Here is a 19,199-nt window from a genome sequence, read left to right on the forward strand (position 1 = left end):
TTAACTACTGTCCCACCAGAGCTCAAGTTCATTTGCATAAATAGGATACTTGTCACCACATGGCAGCTGATTCACAGTTGGTAACAGCAAAGATTTTATAGTCTATAACAGCTGGCATCCACCTGGCCAATGTAAAGCATTCAGAGACCACATAACCAAATGAAATGAGAGGTCATTTTAATTAAAGGCCCAGCAATAAATGTCAAGAAATTGCCATTCAGTCAACTCCAACTCATGGGTTTTCAAGACTGTGACCTTTCAGAAGGAAATTGCCAGGCCCTTCTTCTGCAGAACCGCTGGGTAGGATTAAACCACCAATCTTCCAGTTAGTAGTCAAGCCTTTAACCAATCCGTGCCACCCAGGGACGTTAAACTTTCCTATTAGGGAAAACAGTAACAGAGTGTTTACATAGCTTGTTCAAGGCTGATGGTTGTGTGGTCAAGCTGAGTGATACCCACATCTTCTGTTTTCCAGAGAGAAGGTCTATATTATGTTCCTTTTGCTTTGCTACACAGCTCCTTGCCATGACCTGCCCTCCCCGAGAAAGAAGGAAAATGCTTATGCATTAGTCTCCATGAAACAAAAAAGTAGCAAATGCATACCACAGAATACTATGAATTTAAAGGAAGACCATTTAGTGCAACTGTTCTATTTTATACGCGATAAAACTGAGACCCAGGGAGGCCAGGAGATTTGTTTATATAGTTAGTTATTAGTAGAGCTGGGACTAGTACAGATATCTTTTTCACTAAATCAAGATTAACTGCATACAACTACATAATTTATTTCAAGATAACCTATGTGATAAAACTTGGTCAACAAAATTTATTTACTATTACAATGAAGAGAAAATACAAAATTAAAGCAATCAATACTATCTCGTTTTAAGAAGAAAAAATCTGATGTTTTAAGGAAAATAATATTGTGACTTAGAGAGCCATAAGTTCCAGCATGAGGAAAGTCTTGCAGTAACGTGAAAGAAGATATGAGAAGACAAACAGATATGGAAATCCACTGGTTTTTATCTCTGTAAGTCAAGAGGACTATTAAAGTTAAGGGACTAGTCTATAAAGGTATTCTACAAGGGTATTGTTTTCTATAAGGAACATGTTTAAAAAGGAGCTACGAGTCAAAGACCCTGGTTATTGTTACAATCACTGGACATACATACATCTGCTCAGGAAGAATCATAATGTCAGCTTTGCTTTGAGGACAGATGTCTAATGCACCATTTCAACTTTAAATATTCAAAATCGAAGTCCGGCACTCGCACCAACCCACCTACTCACACAGACACTCAGCTCTTCCTACAATCCTCACCATTCAGTAAATGGCAACTCCAACCTTCTAGGTGCTCAGAGTGAACACCCTGCTCTCATCCCTGACTCCTCTTTTTCTCTCATATCCCACATAAGCAAGCCTTTGTCAGTTCTATCTGAATAACATATCCAGAATCCATCCCCTTCGTACCGTCTTCACTAATATCCTCCTCAACCAAATTTCCATTATCTCATGCTTTAATCAATACAATAACCTCCTAAGTAGTCTCTGGTTTCTGCCCTTGTCCAGCTATAGTCTATCCTTCCTAGTTTTTTATAACTTTATTTTTGATATGATTTCAAATTTATAGAAAATAGCAAAAATAGGAAAAAGAACTCTCACATATCTTCTATGTAGATTCCCCAATTATTAGATTTGCCCTAGTTGTTTTCTTAATCTCTCTGTTCCTCTTATTCTAATATTTTCTCAACAATTTGAGAATAAGTTGCACATATATTTTAGAGTACACTTTCTAAGAACATGAACATTCCTTTACATAACCACAATGATGAAAACAAGGAAAATTAGTGTTGCTATAACACTATTACCTAATCCACAGTCTACATTCCAGTTTCATCAATCATCCCAGCAATATCCTCTATGTAGCTAAACCCCCTCACTCCTGCCCCATCCTCTAGGATTCAATTTAAGCTCAGTCACTGTATTTAGTTGTCATATCTCTTTAGTCTACTTTAATCAGGAGAGTTCCTCAGCCTCTCTTTGGCTTTTTGATCTTGATAGTTTTGAAAAACACAGAAGAGTTATTTTGTAGAATTTTCCTCATTTTCAGTTTAACTGATGTTTCCTCATGGTTAGGTTTAGGTTATGTATTTTTTGACAGGAATCTAGAGTCTATTCTTATCATAGCTGCCAGATTATGCCACTCCTCTGCTCAAAACCCTCACTCAAAGGAAAAGTCAAATTTGCTATGACAGCCCACAAGGTCTTGTGTGGTACTATCAACTGCTATTCTCTGACTGTAATATTCTTCCCTCAGATATCTGAATGGCTTGCTTCCTCTCTTCCTTGATGTGTGTATGTGTGTGTGTATATATATTCACATATATGTATGTGTAAACATATACATGTGTATACACACACACACAAAAAACATCCACAAGACCATTTCTGTCGACTTGATTTCGACTCATAGGGACCCTATAAGATCAAGTATAACTGCCCCACAGGGTTTTTAAGGCTATAAGCTTTATGGAAGCAGACTGCCATATCATCCCCCCAGAGAACGGCTGGTGGGTTCAAACTGCCGACCTTTTGGTTAGCAGCCAAGTGCTTAACCACTGCACTATGAGGGCTCCATAAATATACAAAGGGCTAATATCCCTAACATACTTTCTAAAACTCTTAAAAATTGAGTGAGGCTGTAGGAAACAGGCACTCTTGAACATATCTGGTGGAACGCAAACTGGGGCAAGCCTTCTGGCGGGGCTTGGGCAATATGTAACAAAATATATATGCACCTACTTTTTTGTCCTAGGTCTGTCACTCATAGGTGAATGACATTAGGCAAGTCAATTCATACCACCAAACTTTGATATGCTCATCTATCTGTAAAATGGGGATAGCATCCATCCTTGTCTACTCACAGAATGATGATGAGATTCTCAATGCAGTTTTTATCCTTTTACTGTCGCCTGGAACTAAGGGGCATGGGGTGGTAGGACTCACTATAAAGGGGTGTGAAGGAACTTTAGTGTGATATAAGTATTCCATACCATGATTGTGTTGGTGGTGACATGACCAAACCAAACCCATTGCCATCGAGTCAATTCCGGCTCATAGCGACCTTCTAGGACAGGGTAGAACTGCCCCATAGGGTTGGCTGGTGGATTCCAACTGCCAACCTTTTGGTTAGCAGCCATAGCTCACTGTAACTCTTAACCACTGCGCCACCAAGGCTGCGACATGGATATACACATGTATAAAAACAAATCAAACTTAAAATACTTAAATAGGTGCTTTTATTTATAGGTACTTATAGCTAAAATATACCTCTAGAAAGTTCACTAACAAGAAAAAAAATCTATGTATCATTTTACAAATGCAAGGTTATTTTAATAATAATCCAGGTCATCTGAGACAAACTGGTCAAGGCTTATTTAGTAATGATTTACAAGTTGCCACGCACTGTATTTTAAAATGTCTGTGACTTTTTTTTTTTTTTTTTAAATGATTACAACTTACGAGAGTCATGAAATAACAACTAAACTTCTACAAACCTGGCCATTTGCTTGTAAGCTTCTTCAGCTACCGCAAAGATATGTGGATCCATATCCCCCATGTTCTGACCACTGTATGCATTAATAATATCTTCTCCATAAATAGGCAGCTGTTCATAAGGATTTATAGCTACTAGGACTATACCTGGGAAGAGGGGGGTAAATAAAACCAGCATGTTATTCTTAGTGTATTTGAAGAAAGTCGATAATTTTAAAATTTCATCAGTATTATCACTGTCTCCTATATGATCTATTTGTCAATATTAGAAGTCAATGGTAACCAAATGAGAATATCAAACTCAGTAAGGTGAGAATTACAGCTAACACAAAATCTCATTTCAATTTCAATCAATATTGAACTAACAAAATTGTTAAAACTGGACTAGATTGTTTAAAATAATGAAAACTGTGGCCATGTTATAAAATTTATTATATTTAAACCAGAACTCTCACTTCTAGAAATTTATCCAAATGAAATAATCAGAGATTATGCAAAGATTTTTTTTTACAAATATGTTTATCATAATATCACTCTTAATGGTAAGAAGTAGAAACAAGCTGAACATATAATAAAGGGAGAGTGAATGAGTAAATTCTGCTATATTCACATGACAGACTAGTGTGCTACCACCAAAAAATCATCTTTTTCAAGAATACCCAATGTCATAGGAAAATAGGATATAAAACCATATACACACTGATTCTAATTTTATATCTACAAATACTGTCTCACACATACACAGAGAAATAATGGTCTATTTTTCAATGGTGAACTATGTGGAATTGCTTTTCCTTTTTTATACTCTATTTTCTAAAAATTTTCTAGTAGGTGTGTATTAATTTAATAAACTAATTCAACAAATGCTGAATGAATTCCAACTATATATCCAGTGTTTTCTAAGTCCTGGGTTTACAACGGTAAACAAAAACAAAAAAGATAAATCTTTGTCCTCATGGAGTTTACACACACACACACAGACACACACACACAGACACACACACATATGTACCAAATACAGTAGTAAGAAAAAGGAAAGAAATAAGGCAGGGAAGGGAGATAAATAGCAAGGAGAGGAAGAAGGTCTATGACTTTAGATAAGGCAGCCAGAGAAGGCTTCACTAAGAACTTGGCATACATGCAAGAAAAAAAAAAAACTGAAGAAAAACAGAAATTGAGAAAGAAATACTCAGAGTTAATAGGGACAAATGGGAGTCAATATCAAGGATATAGAGGATGTAAGTTCTTTTAAAAAGAAAAGGTGGCTGTCCCTGTCCAAAACAGGAGAGAAATGAGGAAGAATGAGGACTGAGTTGGTTACACCACACAAACGAACTTATAGAAATCCTTTGAAATAGAATGGAAACCTGAGAAAATGATGAAAATGAATGGAAATTGTAGGCCTGAGCCTTGGAGGAAAGAGTGATTGATGAAACAAAGATGTCAGTGGAGAAAAAAAAAAAGGGAGGGAAGAGGGGGAAAATAAAGCATAAGAAGAAAATAGAGAAAAGAAGGAAACAGGGAAAGAGTAAAAGAACACACATGTATAAACCTGCACACACTTAATTTCTAATTTCTAAGAGAGAGAAAAATAATCACAAGCTGGGTAGCTGGCCACTAACACTACAATAGGCAGAAGCCCAGGTGAGAAGAATCAAGCAAAAATAGTCACTGCAGGTCAAGTCATTCCTGCCTTTTTAAATAACTGAGAAAAAGACAACACTAAACTTCTTGAAGCAGCTTTAAAGGTAAGACTTTGAACATCTACTCTTAGTGTACTAATTTTTGTAAGAGAAGAAAATAATGGGTAAATTTGGCACTGAATTTGGCAAAAGACTTCTGTGGGGAAAAAAATCCAAGAGATGGGCCCAGTTCTTTTTCTTCTGAGCAAAATAAATTCACGAAAGAAAGAACTTATTCAGCGTAAAATGCAACTTGTCCGATGAACACTGGTAAATTTTTCGGTAACTTTGACATCTCTGAGAAAAAATCCAGCTACAGCCTGCGTTCCCCACATGTAGTATTTCCACGGCTATGCCCATTAAAGGAAAGAGTTCACAAGTCCTCTCAGACAGCGAGGCACACTTACCACAATATGTATAAATAAGTTTGGAATCAATGAAGCGGACTCTGAGATTGTGGAGCACTGCAGGCTCGTGAAGATAGCTGAGGGCCGTGAGATCATTTTCACCCACAAGTATGTCAGGATTTCGTAAGTGAGGCAGCTCCTTGGTCTTTGGATCTAGATGGTATTCCAAATCCTAAAAATGTACAAGATATAGCAACTGGATAAATCATGGGAATGAAAGCAAAACAGGGCCTTTCACTTGCTTATATTCTATTCCTGATTTGCTCCTCAGATATTAAATGCACTCTTTCCTGGCACTTCCAAAACCACAGAAAACTGGCAGAAATGGCAAAAAGTAAGAAGACGTTTCTTTTTCATATGATGTATTAACCTGTATTAACAATTTTTGCTAATATAGTTTGAGAAGTCATAGCCTAGACTTTTTTCACCCAGTTATTAGATTAGGAATTTGAAATCTTTATATTCAAATAAGCTTTTTCATTTTCTCCTCACCTATGATAAGCAAGAGGTAGTATAACCAAGTGGTCAAGAGCTTGGCTCTAGGGAAACATAAACATGGGTTCAAATCCTGACAGTGGAACTCATTTTTCAAGTGGCCTTTTGTAAGTTATTTAACCTTAATTTGTCATCTATAAAACTCACATAATAAAAATTGCTCCCAGGGAAGCAGGTCCAAGATGGCAGAATAGCCAGACGCCTTCTGCGATCCCCCTTACAACAAAGACCCGAAAAAATGAGTGAAATGATTATATCTCTTACAAGCTAGGAGCCCTGAACATCAACGGCAAAGTTAGAAAACAGACTGAGTGGCAGGCGAAGGGAGAGAAGGTTCAAAAGCGGAGACGAGTTGCCAGACCTGAATTGCAGGGATCCCTCAGGCACCATAACCAGGAGCGGCTGCAGGGGGCTGGTGGTAGCGTTTGGCTGCAGTTTCTTCAGGTAGAAGCAGCCAGCGGCACAGCCTATTCACACCTCCGGAATCAGAGAATAACGGTGCTCTCGACAAAAGCTAAGTAATTGCATATATTTTAACGCATCCCCAACCCCCAAGCCGGTTTCAGTTGATGTTGATTTCCCTGGACCTGAGATAGGCCGTATTGAGCACTGTGACCCATGCACCCACCCTTGGAGTAGGAACAAATTCACAATTGGGGGAAAAGATACTCTCCCAGCCCAACTAACTGAGGGAGCTCAGGACAGAAGTGGCTCCTGTCCAGGCATAAACGGTCCATGGACTTTGAATATCTTTCCCCCCTGCATGGTCCTGTGTGGGCCCATTCCACAATAATAGGCCCCTGTTGGCAGACTGCAACAATTTCAGCTGCGTGGTGAAGAGGTGAGTGTTTGATATTTGACAAGACTTTGCCTATTAAACAGGGTCCTCACCTATCCACCTCAGGGGCCTAAGGACTGGTGACTCCACTAAGGTCACCCAGCAACTCACGACAGAAGTACAAGGATAACCGGTACCTCCCAGTCCTTACAGCCAAAAGCGCTGGGTGCCCAAGGTCCACTGGCACAACCCATCCAACTGCACCCTCTAGGGAACAGGGACACACTGTCGTCACAGACACTTGGGGCACAGTTCTTGGCCCCCTGCCTTGTTCAGAGCGTGAACCCCGGCTGCAACCACATACCAGTACCTATACCAATCACCTCCCCCCCATAAGACTGTAGAATAGAGCCTGTACCACACATTTGATGATCAGCAACGTGGACACCTGAGCTGAATTCATACAAGAAAAGTGAATGGACTCCTAGGTTGATATATCTGATAACAGCTCTAGCCACCTGAGGACCGGACGTCAGAGCCTCAAAGGTGAAAATAATCAGGCTGGCTCACTCAAGCAACCCATTTGGGCATATCGAAACAAAACAAGGCAATAAGGTAGGATACACTAAGCAAACAAAATAAACTAATACAATAACTTATAGATGGCTTGGAGACAACGGTCAATATCAAGTCACATAAAGAAACACACCATGATCACCTGAACAAGCTCTCAAAACAAATAACCAATGGATCTTCTGGATGAAGGTGCCTTCCTGGAATTACCAAATGCAGAATTCAAGATTAATATGCAGAACTCAAGATTAATATGCAGAACTCTTCAAGATGACAGACTGAACTTAGGAAAGAGATCAGGCAATATGCAAAACAAGCCAAGGAACACATAGACAAAGTAGTTCAAGAAATTAAAAAGGTCATTCAAGAACACAATGAAAAATATAATAAGCTGCAAGAACCCACAGAGAGACAGCAATCAGAAATTCAGAAGATTAACAATAAAATTATAGAATTGCACAACTCACCAGAAAGTCAGAGGAGCAGAATTGAGCAAGTACCAGGCAGAATTTCTGAACTTGAATATAAAGTACTTGGCACCAATATATTTGAAGAAAAATTAGACAAAAGAATTTAACAAAATGAAGAAATCTTAAGAATCATGTGGGGCTCTATCAAGAGAAATAACCTATGAGTGACTGCAGTACCAGAACTGGGAGGGGCAAAAGAAAACATAGTGAGAATTGTTGAAGATATTTTGGCAGAAAACTTCCCTGATACCGTGAAAGATGAGAAGACATCTATCCAAGATGCTCATTGAACTCCACATAAGGTAGATATTAAAAGAAAGTCACCAAGACATATGATAATCAAACTTGCCAAAACCAAAGATAAAGAGAGAATTTTAAGACTGGCTAGGGAGAAACGAAAAGTCACCTATAAATAAGAGTCAATAAGAATAAGCTCAGACTACTCAGCAGTAACCATGCACACAAGAAGGCAATGGGATGGCTTATATAAAGCAATGAAGGGAAAAATTGCCAAAGAAGAATCATATATCCAGCAAAACTGTCTCTCAAATATGAAGGTAAAATTAGGATATTTCCAGAAAAACAGAAGTTTAGGGAATACGTAAAAACTAAACCAAAACTGCAAGAAATACTAAAGGGAGTTCTTTGGTTAGAAGATCAATAATATCAGGTATCAACCGAAGACTAGAACCCTGGACAGAGCAATCAGAGGTGAACCCAGACAGGGAAATCACAAAAATAAGTCAAGATTAAGAAAACGCTTACAACAGAGAAGTAGCGATGTTATTATGTAAAAGAACAAAACATTAAAACAATAAAGACAGACTAAGAGAGGTAGTCATAGAGCTTTCATATGGAGAAGAAGACAAGTCGATATAAAGAAATAAAAGTTAGGTTTACACTTAGAAAAACAGGGGTAAATATTAAGGTAACCACAAAAGAGACTAACTATCCAACTCATCAAAATAAAATACGAGAAAAAAATAGAGACTCAGCAGAAACAAAATCAACAAAAAGGAAGAAGAGGAAAAAGAAAATATAGAAAGATAAACTACTCAGCACAAAACATTAGGTGGGAAAAAGCAACTGTCAACAACACAAAAAGGACATCAAAATGACAACACTAAACTCATAAAAAAAAAAAACTCATACCTATCTATAATTACGCTGAATGTAAATGGACTAAATTTGTGAATAAAGAGACAGGAGAGTGGCAGAAAGGATAAAAAAAAAAGACACGATCCATCTATACACTGCCAAAAAGACACACACCTTAGATTAAGAGACACAAACAAACAAAAACTCAAAGTATGGGAAAAAAATATATCAAGCAAACAGCAATCAAAAAAGAGCGGGAGTGGCAATAATAATTTCTGACAAAACAGATTTTAAAGTTAAATCTACCACAAAGGATAAGGAAGGACACTATATAATGATTAAACAGACAACATACCAGGAGGATATAACCTTATGAAAGATTTATGCACCCAATGACAGGGCTACAAGATACATAAAATTCTAACAGCACTGAAAAGTGAGATAGACAGCTCCACGATTACAGTATGAGACTTCAACACACCATGTTCGGTGAAGGACAAGACATCTAGAAAGAAGCTCAATAAAGACACGGAAGATCTAAATGCCACAATCAACCAATTTGGCCTCAAAGACATATACAGAACAGTCTGCCCAACAACAACCAAGTATAATTTCTAGTACACATGGAACATTCTCTAGAATAGACCACATACTAGGTCATAAAGCAAACCTTAGCAGAATCCAAAACATCGAAATAATACAAAGCATCTTCTCTGACCATAAGGCCATAATAGAAGAAATCAATAACAGAAAAAGCAGGGAAAAGAAATCAAACACTTGGAAACTGAACAATACCATGCTCAAAAACAACTGGGTTATAGAAGACATTAAGGATGAAATAAAGAAATCCATAGAATCCAATGAGAATGAAAACACTTCCTATCAGAACCTTTCGGACACAGCAAAAGCAGCGCTCGGAGGTCAATTTATAGCAAGAAATGCATACATCCAAAAAGATGAAAGGGCCAAAATCAACAAGGATTATCTGTACAACTTGAACAAATAAAAAGAGAATAACAAAAGAAGCTCTAAGGCACCGGATGAGTGCAAATAATAAAAATTAGAGCAGAATTAAATGAAATAGAAAACAGAAAAACAATTGAAAGAGTTAACAAGATGAAAAGCTGGTTCTTTGATAAAATTAATGAACCATTGGCCAAACTGAGAAACGAACAACAGGAGAGGAAGCAAATAACCTGAATAAGAAATGAGATGGGCGATTATTACCACAGAACCAATAGAAATTAAAAGAATCATATCAGATTACTTCGAAAAATTGTACCCTAACAAATTTGAAAACTTAGAAGAAATGGATGAATTCTTAGAAACACACTACCTACCTAAACAAACACAAACAGAGGTAGAACAATGAAATAGATTCATAAGAAAAGAAGAGTTTGAAAAGGTAATGGAAAAAACCCCAACAAAAAAAAGCCCTGGCCCAGACGGCTTCACTGCAGAGTTATAGCAAACTTTCACAGAAGAGTTAACACCACTACTACTAAAGGTATTTCGGAACACAGAAAACGATGGAATACTCCCAAACTCATTCTATGAAGCCGCCATATCCGATACCAAAACGAGGTAAAACCCACTAAAAAAAAACCCATTGCCGTCGAGTTGATTTCAACTCATAGCGACGCTATAGGACAGAGTAGAACTGCCCCACAGAGTTTCCAAGGAGCGCCTGGCAGATTTGAAGTACAGACCTCTTGGTTAGCAGCCGTAGCAATTAACCACTATGCCACCAGGTAAAGATACCACAAATAAAAAATGTTACAGACCTATATCCCTCATGAACGTAGAAGCAAAAATCCTCAGCAAAATTCTAGCCAATAGAATCCAACAACATATCGAAAAATTAATTCAACATGACCGAGTGGGATTTATACCGGGTATGCAGGGATGTTTCAACATTAGAAAAACAATTAATGTAATCCATCATATAAATAAAACAAAAGACAAGAATCACATGATTTTATCAATTAATGCAGAAAAGGCATTTGACAAAGTTCGACACCCATTCATGATAAAAACTCTCAGCAAAATAGGATTAGAAGAAAAATTCCTCAACATAATAAAGAGCATTTATACAAAGCCAACAGCCAACATCATCCTAAATAGAGAGAATCTGAAAGCATTCCCCTTGAGAATGGAAACCAGATGAGGATGCCCTTTTATCACCACTCTTATACAACATTGTACTTCAGATCCTAGCCAGAGCAATTAGGCGAGAAAAAGACATAAAGGGCATCCAGATTGGTAAGGAAGAAGTAAAAGTATCTCCATTTACAGAGGACATGATCTTATACACAGAAAACCCTGAAGAATCCTCAGGAATACTGAAACTAATAGTTCAGCAGAGTATCAGGATACAAGATAAAGATACAAAAATCAGTTGGATTCCTCTACACCAACAAAAAGAACATTCAGGAGGAAATCACCAAATCAATATCATTTACAGTAGCCCACTAGAAGATAAAATACTTAGGAATAAATCTTACCAGAGATATAAAAGACCTATACAAAGAAAACTACAAGACACTATTGCGAGAAACCTAAAGAGATCTACATAAGTATAAAAACTTACCTTGCGCATGGTTAGAAAGACATAACATTGTAAAAATGTATTCTACCAAAAGCAATATATAGATAAAATGGAATTCCGATTCAAATTCCAAAGACATTTTTTAATGAGATGGAGAAACATATCGCCAACTTCATATGGAAGGGAAAGAGGCCCCAGATAAGTAATAAAGCATTACTGAAAAAGAAGAACAAAGCTCAGAACATATTATACCCCCACGGTAGTCAAAACAGCCTGGTACTGGTACAACAACAGATACACAGATCAATGGAACAGAATTGAGATTCCAGACACAAATCCATCCGTATACGAGCAGCTGATATTTGACAAAACCCAAAACTGAGTTAAGTGTGAAAGACAGTCTCTTTAACAAATGGTGCAGGCATAACTAAATATCTATCTGCAAAAAAAAAAAAAAAATGAAACAAGACCCATACCTCACACCATCCACAAAAACTAACTGAAAATCAATCAAAGACCTAAATATAAAATCTAGAACAATAAAGATTATGGAAGAAAAAATAGGGACAATGCTAGGAGCCCTAATACATGCCATAAACAGTATAAAAAAATTCCTAACAATGCAGAAGAGAAACTAGGTAACTGGGAACTCCTAAAAATCAAACACCTATGCTAATCCAAACACTTCACCAAAGCAGTAAAAAGATTACCTAAAGACTGGGAAAAAGTTTTTAGCTATGATATTTCCGATCAGTGTCTGATCTCTAAAATCTACATGATACTGCAAAAACTCAACTACAAAAAGACAACCCAATTAAAAAATGGGCAAAGGATATGAACAGACACTTCACTAAAGAAGATATTCAGGTAGCTAACAGATACATGAGGAAATGATCACAATCATTAGCCATTAGAGAAATGCAAATCAAAACTGCAATGAGATTCCATCTCACTCCAACGAGGCTGGCATTAATCCAAGCAACACAAAATAATAAATGTTGGAGAGGTTGTGGAGAGACTGGAACACTTATGCACTGCTGGTGGGGATGTAAAATGGTACAACCACTTTGGAAATCGATTTGGCGCTTCCTTAAAAAATTAGAAATAGAACTAGCATATGATCCTTCAGTGCCATTCCTTGGAATATATCCTAGAGAAATAAGAGCCTTCACACGAACAGATATATGAATACCTATGTTCACTGCAGCACTGTTTACAATAGCAAAAAGAGTCCAGAAGAGCTAGATGAGCTAGATGGTGCCTGGCTACAACCGATGACTGCCCTGACAGGGAGCGCTATGGACAGCCCCTGAGGGAGGAGAGCAGTGGAATGCAGACCCCAAATTCTCGTAAAGAGACCAGACTTAATGGTCTGACTGAGACTAGAAAGACTCTGGAGGTCATGGTCCCCAAACCTTCTGTTAGCTCAAGACTGGAAACATTCCCAAAGCCAACTCTTCAGACACTGATTGGACTGGACTATGGGATAGAAAATGATACTGGTGAGGAGTGAGCTTCTTGGCTCAAGCAGACACATGAGACAATGTGGGCAGCTCCTGTCTGGAGGGGAGATGAGAAGGCAGAGGGGTCAGAAGCTGGCTGAATGGACACAGGGAATACAAGCTGGAGAGAAGGAGTGTGCTGTCTCATTAGGGGGAGAACAAGTAGGGGTGTATAACAATGTTTATATAAATTTTTGCATGAGAGAGTGACTTGATTTGTAAACTTTCACTTACAGCACAAATCCCCCACATCTGTCAGTTTGTCATACTGTGGGGGCTTGCATGTTGTTGTGATGCTGGAAGCTATGCCACTGGTATTCAGATACCAGCAGGGTCACCCATGGAGGACAGGTTTCAGCTGAGCTTCCAGAATAAGACAGACTAGGAAGAAGGACCCAGCAGTCTAATTCTAAAAAGTATTAGCCAGTGAAAACCTTATGAATAGCAGCGGAACATTGTTTGATATAGTGCTGGAAGGTGAGCCCCCCAGGTTGGAAGGCACTCAAAAGATGACAGGGGAAGAGCTGCCTCCTCAGAGTGGAGTCAGCCTTAATGACATGGATGGAGTCAAGCTTTCGGGACCTTCATTTGCTGATGTGGCACGACTCAAAATGAGAAGAAACAGCTGCAAACATCCATTAATAATCGGAACCTGGGTTGTACGAAACATGAATCTAGGAAAATTAGAAATCGTCAAAAATCAAATGGAACGCATAAACATCGATATCCTAGGCATTAGTGAACTGAAATGGACTGGTATTGGCCGTTCTGAATCGGGCAATCATATAGGCTACTATGCTGGGAATGACAACTTGAAGAGGAATGGTGTTGCATTCATCGTCAAAAAGAACGTTTCAAGATCTATCCTGAAATACAATACTGTCAGTGATAGGATAATATCCATACAAGGAAGACCAGTTAATACGACTATTACTCAAATATATGCACCAACCACTAAGGCCAAAAATGAAGAAATAGAAGATTTTTATCAGCTGCTGCGGCCTGAAATTGATTGAACATGCAATCAAGATGCGTTGATAATTACTAGTGATTTTATGGGAAAGTTAGAAATGAAGAAGGATCAGTAGTTGGAAAATATGGCCTTGGTGATAGAAACAATGCCAGAGATCGCATGATAGAATTTTGTTAAGACCAACGATTTCTTCATTTCAAATACCTTCTTTCACCAACATAAACGGCGACTATACACACGGACCTAGCCAGATGGAACACACAGAAATCAAACTGACTATATCTGTGGAAAGAGAAGATGGAAAAGCTCAATATCATCAGTCAGAACAAGGCCAGGGGCCAACTGTGGAACAGACCATCAATTGCTCATATGCAAGTTCAAGCTGAAACTGAAGAAAATCAGAGCAAGTCCACAAGAGCCAAAATATGGCCTCAAGTATATTCCACCGGAATTTAGAGACCATCTGAAGAATAGATTTGACGCACTAAACACTGGTGACCGAAGACCGGACAAGTTGTAGAATGACATCAAGGGTATCATCCATGAAGAAAACAAGAGGTCACTGAAAAGACAGGAAAGAAAGAAAAGACCAAGATAGATGTGGGAGGAGACTCTGAAACTTGCTCTCAGACGTTGAGCAGCTAAAGCAAAAGGAAGAATTGATGAAGAAGAACTGAACAGAAGATTTCAAAGGGCAGCTCGAGAAGACAAAGTATTATAATGACATGTGCAAAGAGCTGGAAATGCAAAACCAAAAAGGAAGAACACGCTCGGTGTTTCTCAACCTGAAGGAACTAAAGAAAAAATGTTGTACATAAGGACGCTATGAGTTGGAATCGACTCGACAGCACCTAACAACAACAACACAGCACAAAAAAAAATAGCTCCCGGGCTTATGGTGAAAATTAAATGAGGCAATGCCTGACATATGGTAAGTACTTGGGAATCCCTGATCCTTGATGGATCAAAAAATCCCCAGAAATTATGTGTGACACTTTGTGTGCATGTGAGTATGCATATGCATACTTTTTTGAATGCATATTTTTATGAAGTACCTTTCCCAGAAAAAAGTAAGAAGTACTCTTCACTTTAAAGCCATGGGAATACGGTTGTATGGCAAAAGCTAACCATGGAAGTTCTTCACTCAACTATGTATTAAGGGTAAATAAGATATGGCAAGTGAAAAGGAAAATAAATAAAATTTGTAGGGAGGGACAAGCTGGTTTTGTAAGAAGTCACTTTTGTTAATATTGTAGAGCTATAGAGGAGTCAAATATTCTTATCAGGTTGGAACGAACAATGCTAAAAGTGAAAATTTTTTAGAATCTGCCCCTTAACCTTTCTCTCTACCTGTTTACTAGGGTTGAACATGCTTACCCAAGGCTGACTGGTCCTTGCATTGGCCCCTTCAATGCACACATTCCTGTTCCTTGCTTTCCCCAGCCAATGCCTTAAATTTCCCTCCCTACAGCCTCCTTTTATGCTCATTTATAATGTTTATACTGCAACGACATGAAAATATAGTGTTAGCTCTGAGCGACAGTAAGCCCCAGGTGATGCAAATCTTTAGAAATGTCCAGAATCTTCATGGCTTAATTGATAATACTGTTATTCATGGGGTGTTAGCAAGATAGCACCAGAAGACAACACAGGAGGCCCTCTTACAGTTTTCATTAGAGAATGGGGTTTTGAGTGTCAAAGGAGGTTAGAACTAAGATAATTTTAGAGAAGACACTATAATATAGGTGAGAGATTATCTGTAACTACTTTTTTTTTCCTTAAATATTTTATTTTGTTTTAGGTGAAAGATTACACAGAAAATTAGGTTCTCATTTAACAATTTTTATATGAAATTGTTCCATGACATTAGTCACAATATTCGCAATGTGTCATCATTCTCATTTTTTCCATTGTGTTTGCTCTGTTTCCATTTATCTAGCTTCCCTGCCTCTCCCTGCCTTCTCATCATCACTTTTGGGTAAATATTGACCATCTGGTTGTTCAAGGGAGCACATTACTCACAAGTGAGTTTATTTTATAAGCCAATCTATTATTTGGCTCAAAGGTGATCTCTGGGTCTGGGAGTGGTTTCAGTTCCAAGTTCAAAGGGTATCGTAAGGCAACAGACTCAGGGTTCCTTTCACTTCTATCGGTCTGGTAAGTCTGCCCTTTCTTTTAAATTGGAGTTTTGTTCTACATTTTTCTCCCATTTATTCCTAGACCTTCTATTGTGTCCCTAGTCAGAACGGACGGTAGTAGTAGCCGGGCACCATCTAGCTCTTCTGGTCTCAGGATAGAAGCGGCTGTGGTTGGTGTCAGCTACTAGTCCTGTGGACTAGTTTCTACTTTGAATTTTCTATTTCCTTCATCATCTATAACTTTATAAAAATTTTCTTCTTGGAATCAGGCTTGAAATGGGTAGAACCTGCTCCTCTGGAATCGCTGGATGTCATCAAATAAATGTACTCTTCTATGATTATAAAAGCCATGCTAGCTTTTGTCTTTTCTATTTAATCTATTTATTCAATCCTGAGACCTAAAGAGACTGTTATTGTTGTTAGGTGATGTCAACTCGGTTCCAACTCATAGCAACCCTATGCACAACAGAATGAAACACAGCCCGGTCCTGAGCCATCCTCACAATTGTTGCTATACTGGAGCCCACTGTTGCAGCCACTGTGTCAATCCATCTCCTTGAGGGTCTGCCTCTTTGTCGCTGACCCTTTACTTTACCAAGCATGATGTCCTTCTCTATGGACTGATTACTCCTGACAACATGTCCAAAGTATGTGAGATACAGTCCCACCATCCTTGCTTCTAAGGAGCCCTCTGGTTGTATTTCTTCCAAGACAGATTTGTTCATCCTTTTGGCAGTCCACGGTATATTCAATATTCTTCGCCAACACCACAGTTCAAAGGCGTCAATTCTTCTTTGGTCTTCCTTATTCACTGTCCAGCTTTCACATGCATATGAGGCAATTGAAAACACCATGGCTTGGGTCAGCCACACCTTAGTCTTCAAGGTGACATCTTTGCTTTTCAACACTTTAAAAAGGTCTTTTGCAGCTGATTTGCCCTATGCAATGGGTCGTTTGATTTCTTGACTGCTGCTTCCATGGGTGTTGATTGTGGTTCCAAGTAAAATGAAATCCTCAACAACTTCAATCTTTTCTCCATTTATCGTGATGTTGCTTATTGGTCCTGGTGTGAGGATTTTCATTTTCTTTATGTCTAGATATAATCCACACTGAAGGCTGTGGTCTTTGATGTTCATTAGTAAACGCTTCAAGTCCTCTTCACTTTCAGAAAGCAAGGTTGTGTCATCTGCATAATGCAGGTTGTTAATGAGTCTTCTTCCAATCCTGATGCCCCTGTTCTTCATATAATCCAGCTTCTTGGATTATTTATTCAACATACAAATTGAACAGGTATGGTGAAAGGATACAACCCTGACGTACACCTTTCCTGACTTTAAACCCTGTAGTATCCCCTTATTCTGTTCGAATGATCCATGTACAGGTTCCTCATGAGCACAATTAAGTGTTCCAAAACTCCCATTCTTTGAAACATTATCCATAATTTCTTACGATCCGCAGAGTCAAATGCTTTAGTGTAGTCAATAAAACACAAGTAAACGTCTTTCTGGTATTCTCTGCTTTTAGCCAGGATCCGTCTGATATCAGCAACGATATCCCTGTTTCCATGTGCTCTTCTAAATCTGGCTTGAATTTCTGGCTATGCACTGCTGCAGCCACTTTTGAATGATCTTCAGCAAAATTCTGCTTGCATGTGACAGCAGTAACATTGTTCGATAACTTCCACATTGGGCTGGCTCACCTTTCTTGGGAATAGGCATAAATATGGATCTCTTGCAGTCGGTTGGCCAGGTAGCTGTCCTCCAAATTTCTGGGTATAGACATGTGAGCACCTCCAGCGCTGAATCTGTTTGTTGAAACATTTCAATTGGAATTCCGTCATTTCCTGGACCCTTGTTTTTTTTCGCCAATGCTTTCAGTGTAGCTTCAACTTCTTCTTACAGTACTGACCATATGTTACCTCCTGAAATGGCTGAATGTTGACCATTCTTTTTGGTATAGTGACTCTGTGTATTCCTTCCATCTTCTTTTGGTGCTCCCTGCGTTTTTTTAATATTTTCCTTGGAGAATTCCTCAGTACTGCAGCTCGAGGCTTGAATTTTTTCTTCAGTTCTTTCAGCTTGAGAAATGCTGAGTGTGTTCTGCCCTTTTCATTGTCTAACTCCAGGTCTTTGGGCATGTCATCATAATACTTTACTCTGTCTTCTCGAGCTGCCTTTTGAAATCTTCTTTTCAGCTCTTTGAACTTCATTGTTTTTTCCTTTTGCTTTAGCTACTTTAACATTCAAGAGCAAGTTTCAGAGTCTCTTTTGACATCCATTTTGGTCTTTTCTTTCTCTAGTGCCTTTTTAATGACCTCTTGCTTTCTTCATGTATGATGTCCTTGATGTCATTTCACAACTACTCTAGTTTTCAGTCATTAGTGTTCAATGTGTCAAATCTACTCCTGAGATGGTCTCTAAATTCAGGTGAGATATATTCAAGGTCATACTTTGGCTCTTGTAGGCTTGTTCTAATTTTCTTCAGTTTCAACTTGAACTTGCATATGAGTAATTAATGGTCTGATCCACAGTCGGCCCCTGACCGTGTTCTGACCGATGATATTGAGCTTTTCCATCGTCTCTTTCCACAGATGTAGTCGATTTGATTCTTGTGTATTCCATCCAGCAAGGTCCATGTGTATAGCTGCCATTTATGTTGGCGATAAAAGGTATTTGCAAAGAAGTAGTTGGTCTTGCAAAATTCAATCATGTGATCTCCGGCATCATTTCTATCACCAAGGCCATATTTTCCAACTACTGATCCTTCTTCTTTGTTTCCAACTTTCACATTCCGATCCCCAGTAATTATCAGTGTATCCTGATTGCATATTCGATCAATTCCAGACTGTAGAAATTGGTAAAAATCTTCAATTTCTTCATCTTTGGCCTTAGTGGTTGGTGTGTACATTTGAATTAATAGTAATATTAACTGGTCTTCCTTGTAGGCATATGGATATTACCCTATCATTGACAGCGTTGT

General features: G+C 38.4%; 1 protein-coding gene across 10 annotated transcripts in view; it reads right to left on the reverse strand.

The window, feature by feature from the left end:
• Positions 1-19,199, reverse strand: part of MYO5A (myosin VA) — a 264,298-nt gene that overhangs the window by 188,605 nt on the left and 56,494 nt on the right. For all 10 annotated transcript variants that reach the window (XM_064295235.1, XM_064295232.1, XM_064295233.1 and 7 more), the window contains exons 3-4: positions 5,646-5,817; positions 3,559-3,703 (exon numbers count right to left, since the gene is read on the reverse strand). In XM_064295235.1, the coding sequence (XP_064151305.1) occupies positions 3,559-3,703; positions 5,646-5,817 (317 nt within the window). The remainder of the gene's footprint in view (positions 1-3,558; positions 3,704-5,645; positions 5,818-19,199) is intronic.

The sequence above is a fragment of the Loxodonta africana genome, chromosome 12 (assembly GCF_030014295.1).
Source record: "Loxodonta africana isolate mLoxAfr1 chromosome 12, mLoxAfr1.hap2, whole genome shotgun sequence".
NCBI classification, from domain to species: domain Eukaryota; kingdom Metazoa; phylum Chordata; class Mammalia; order Proboscidea; family Elephantidae; genus Loxodonta; species Loxodonta africana.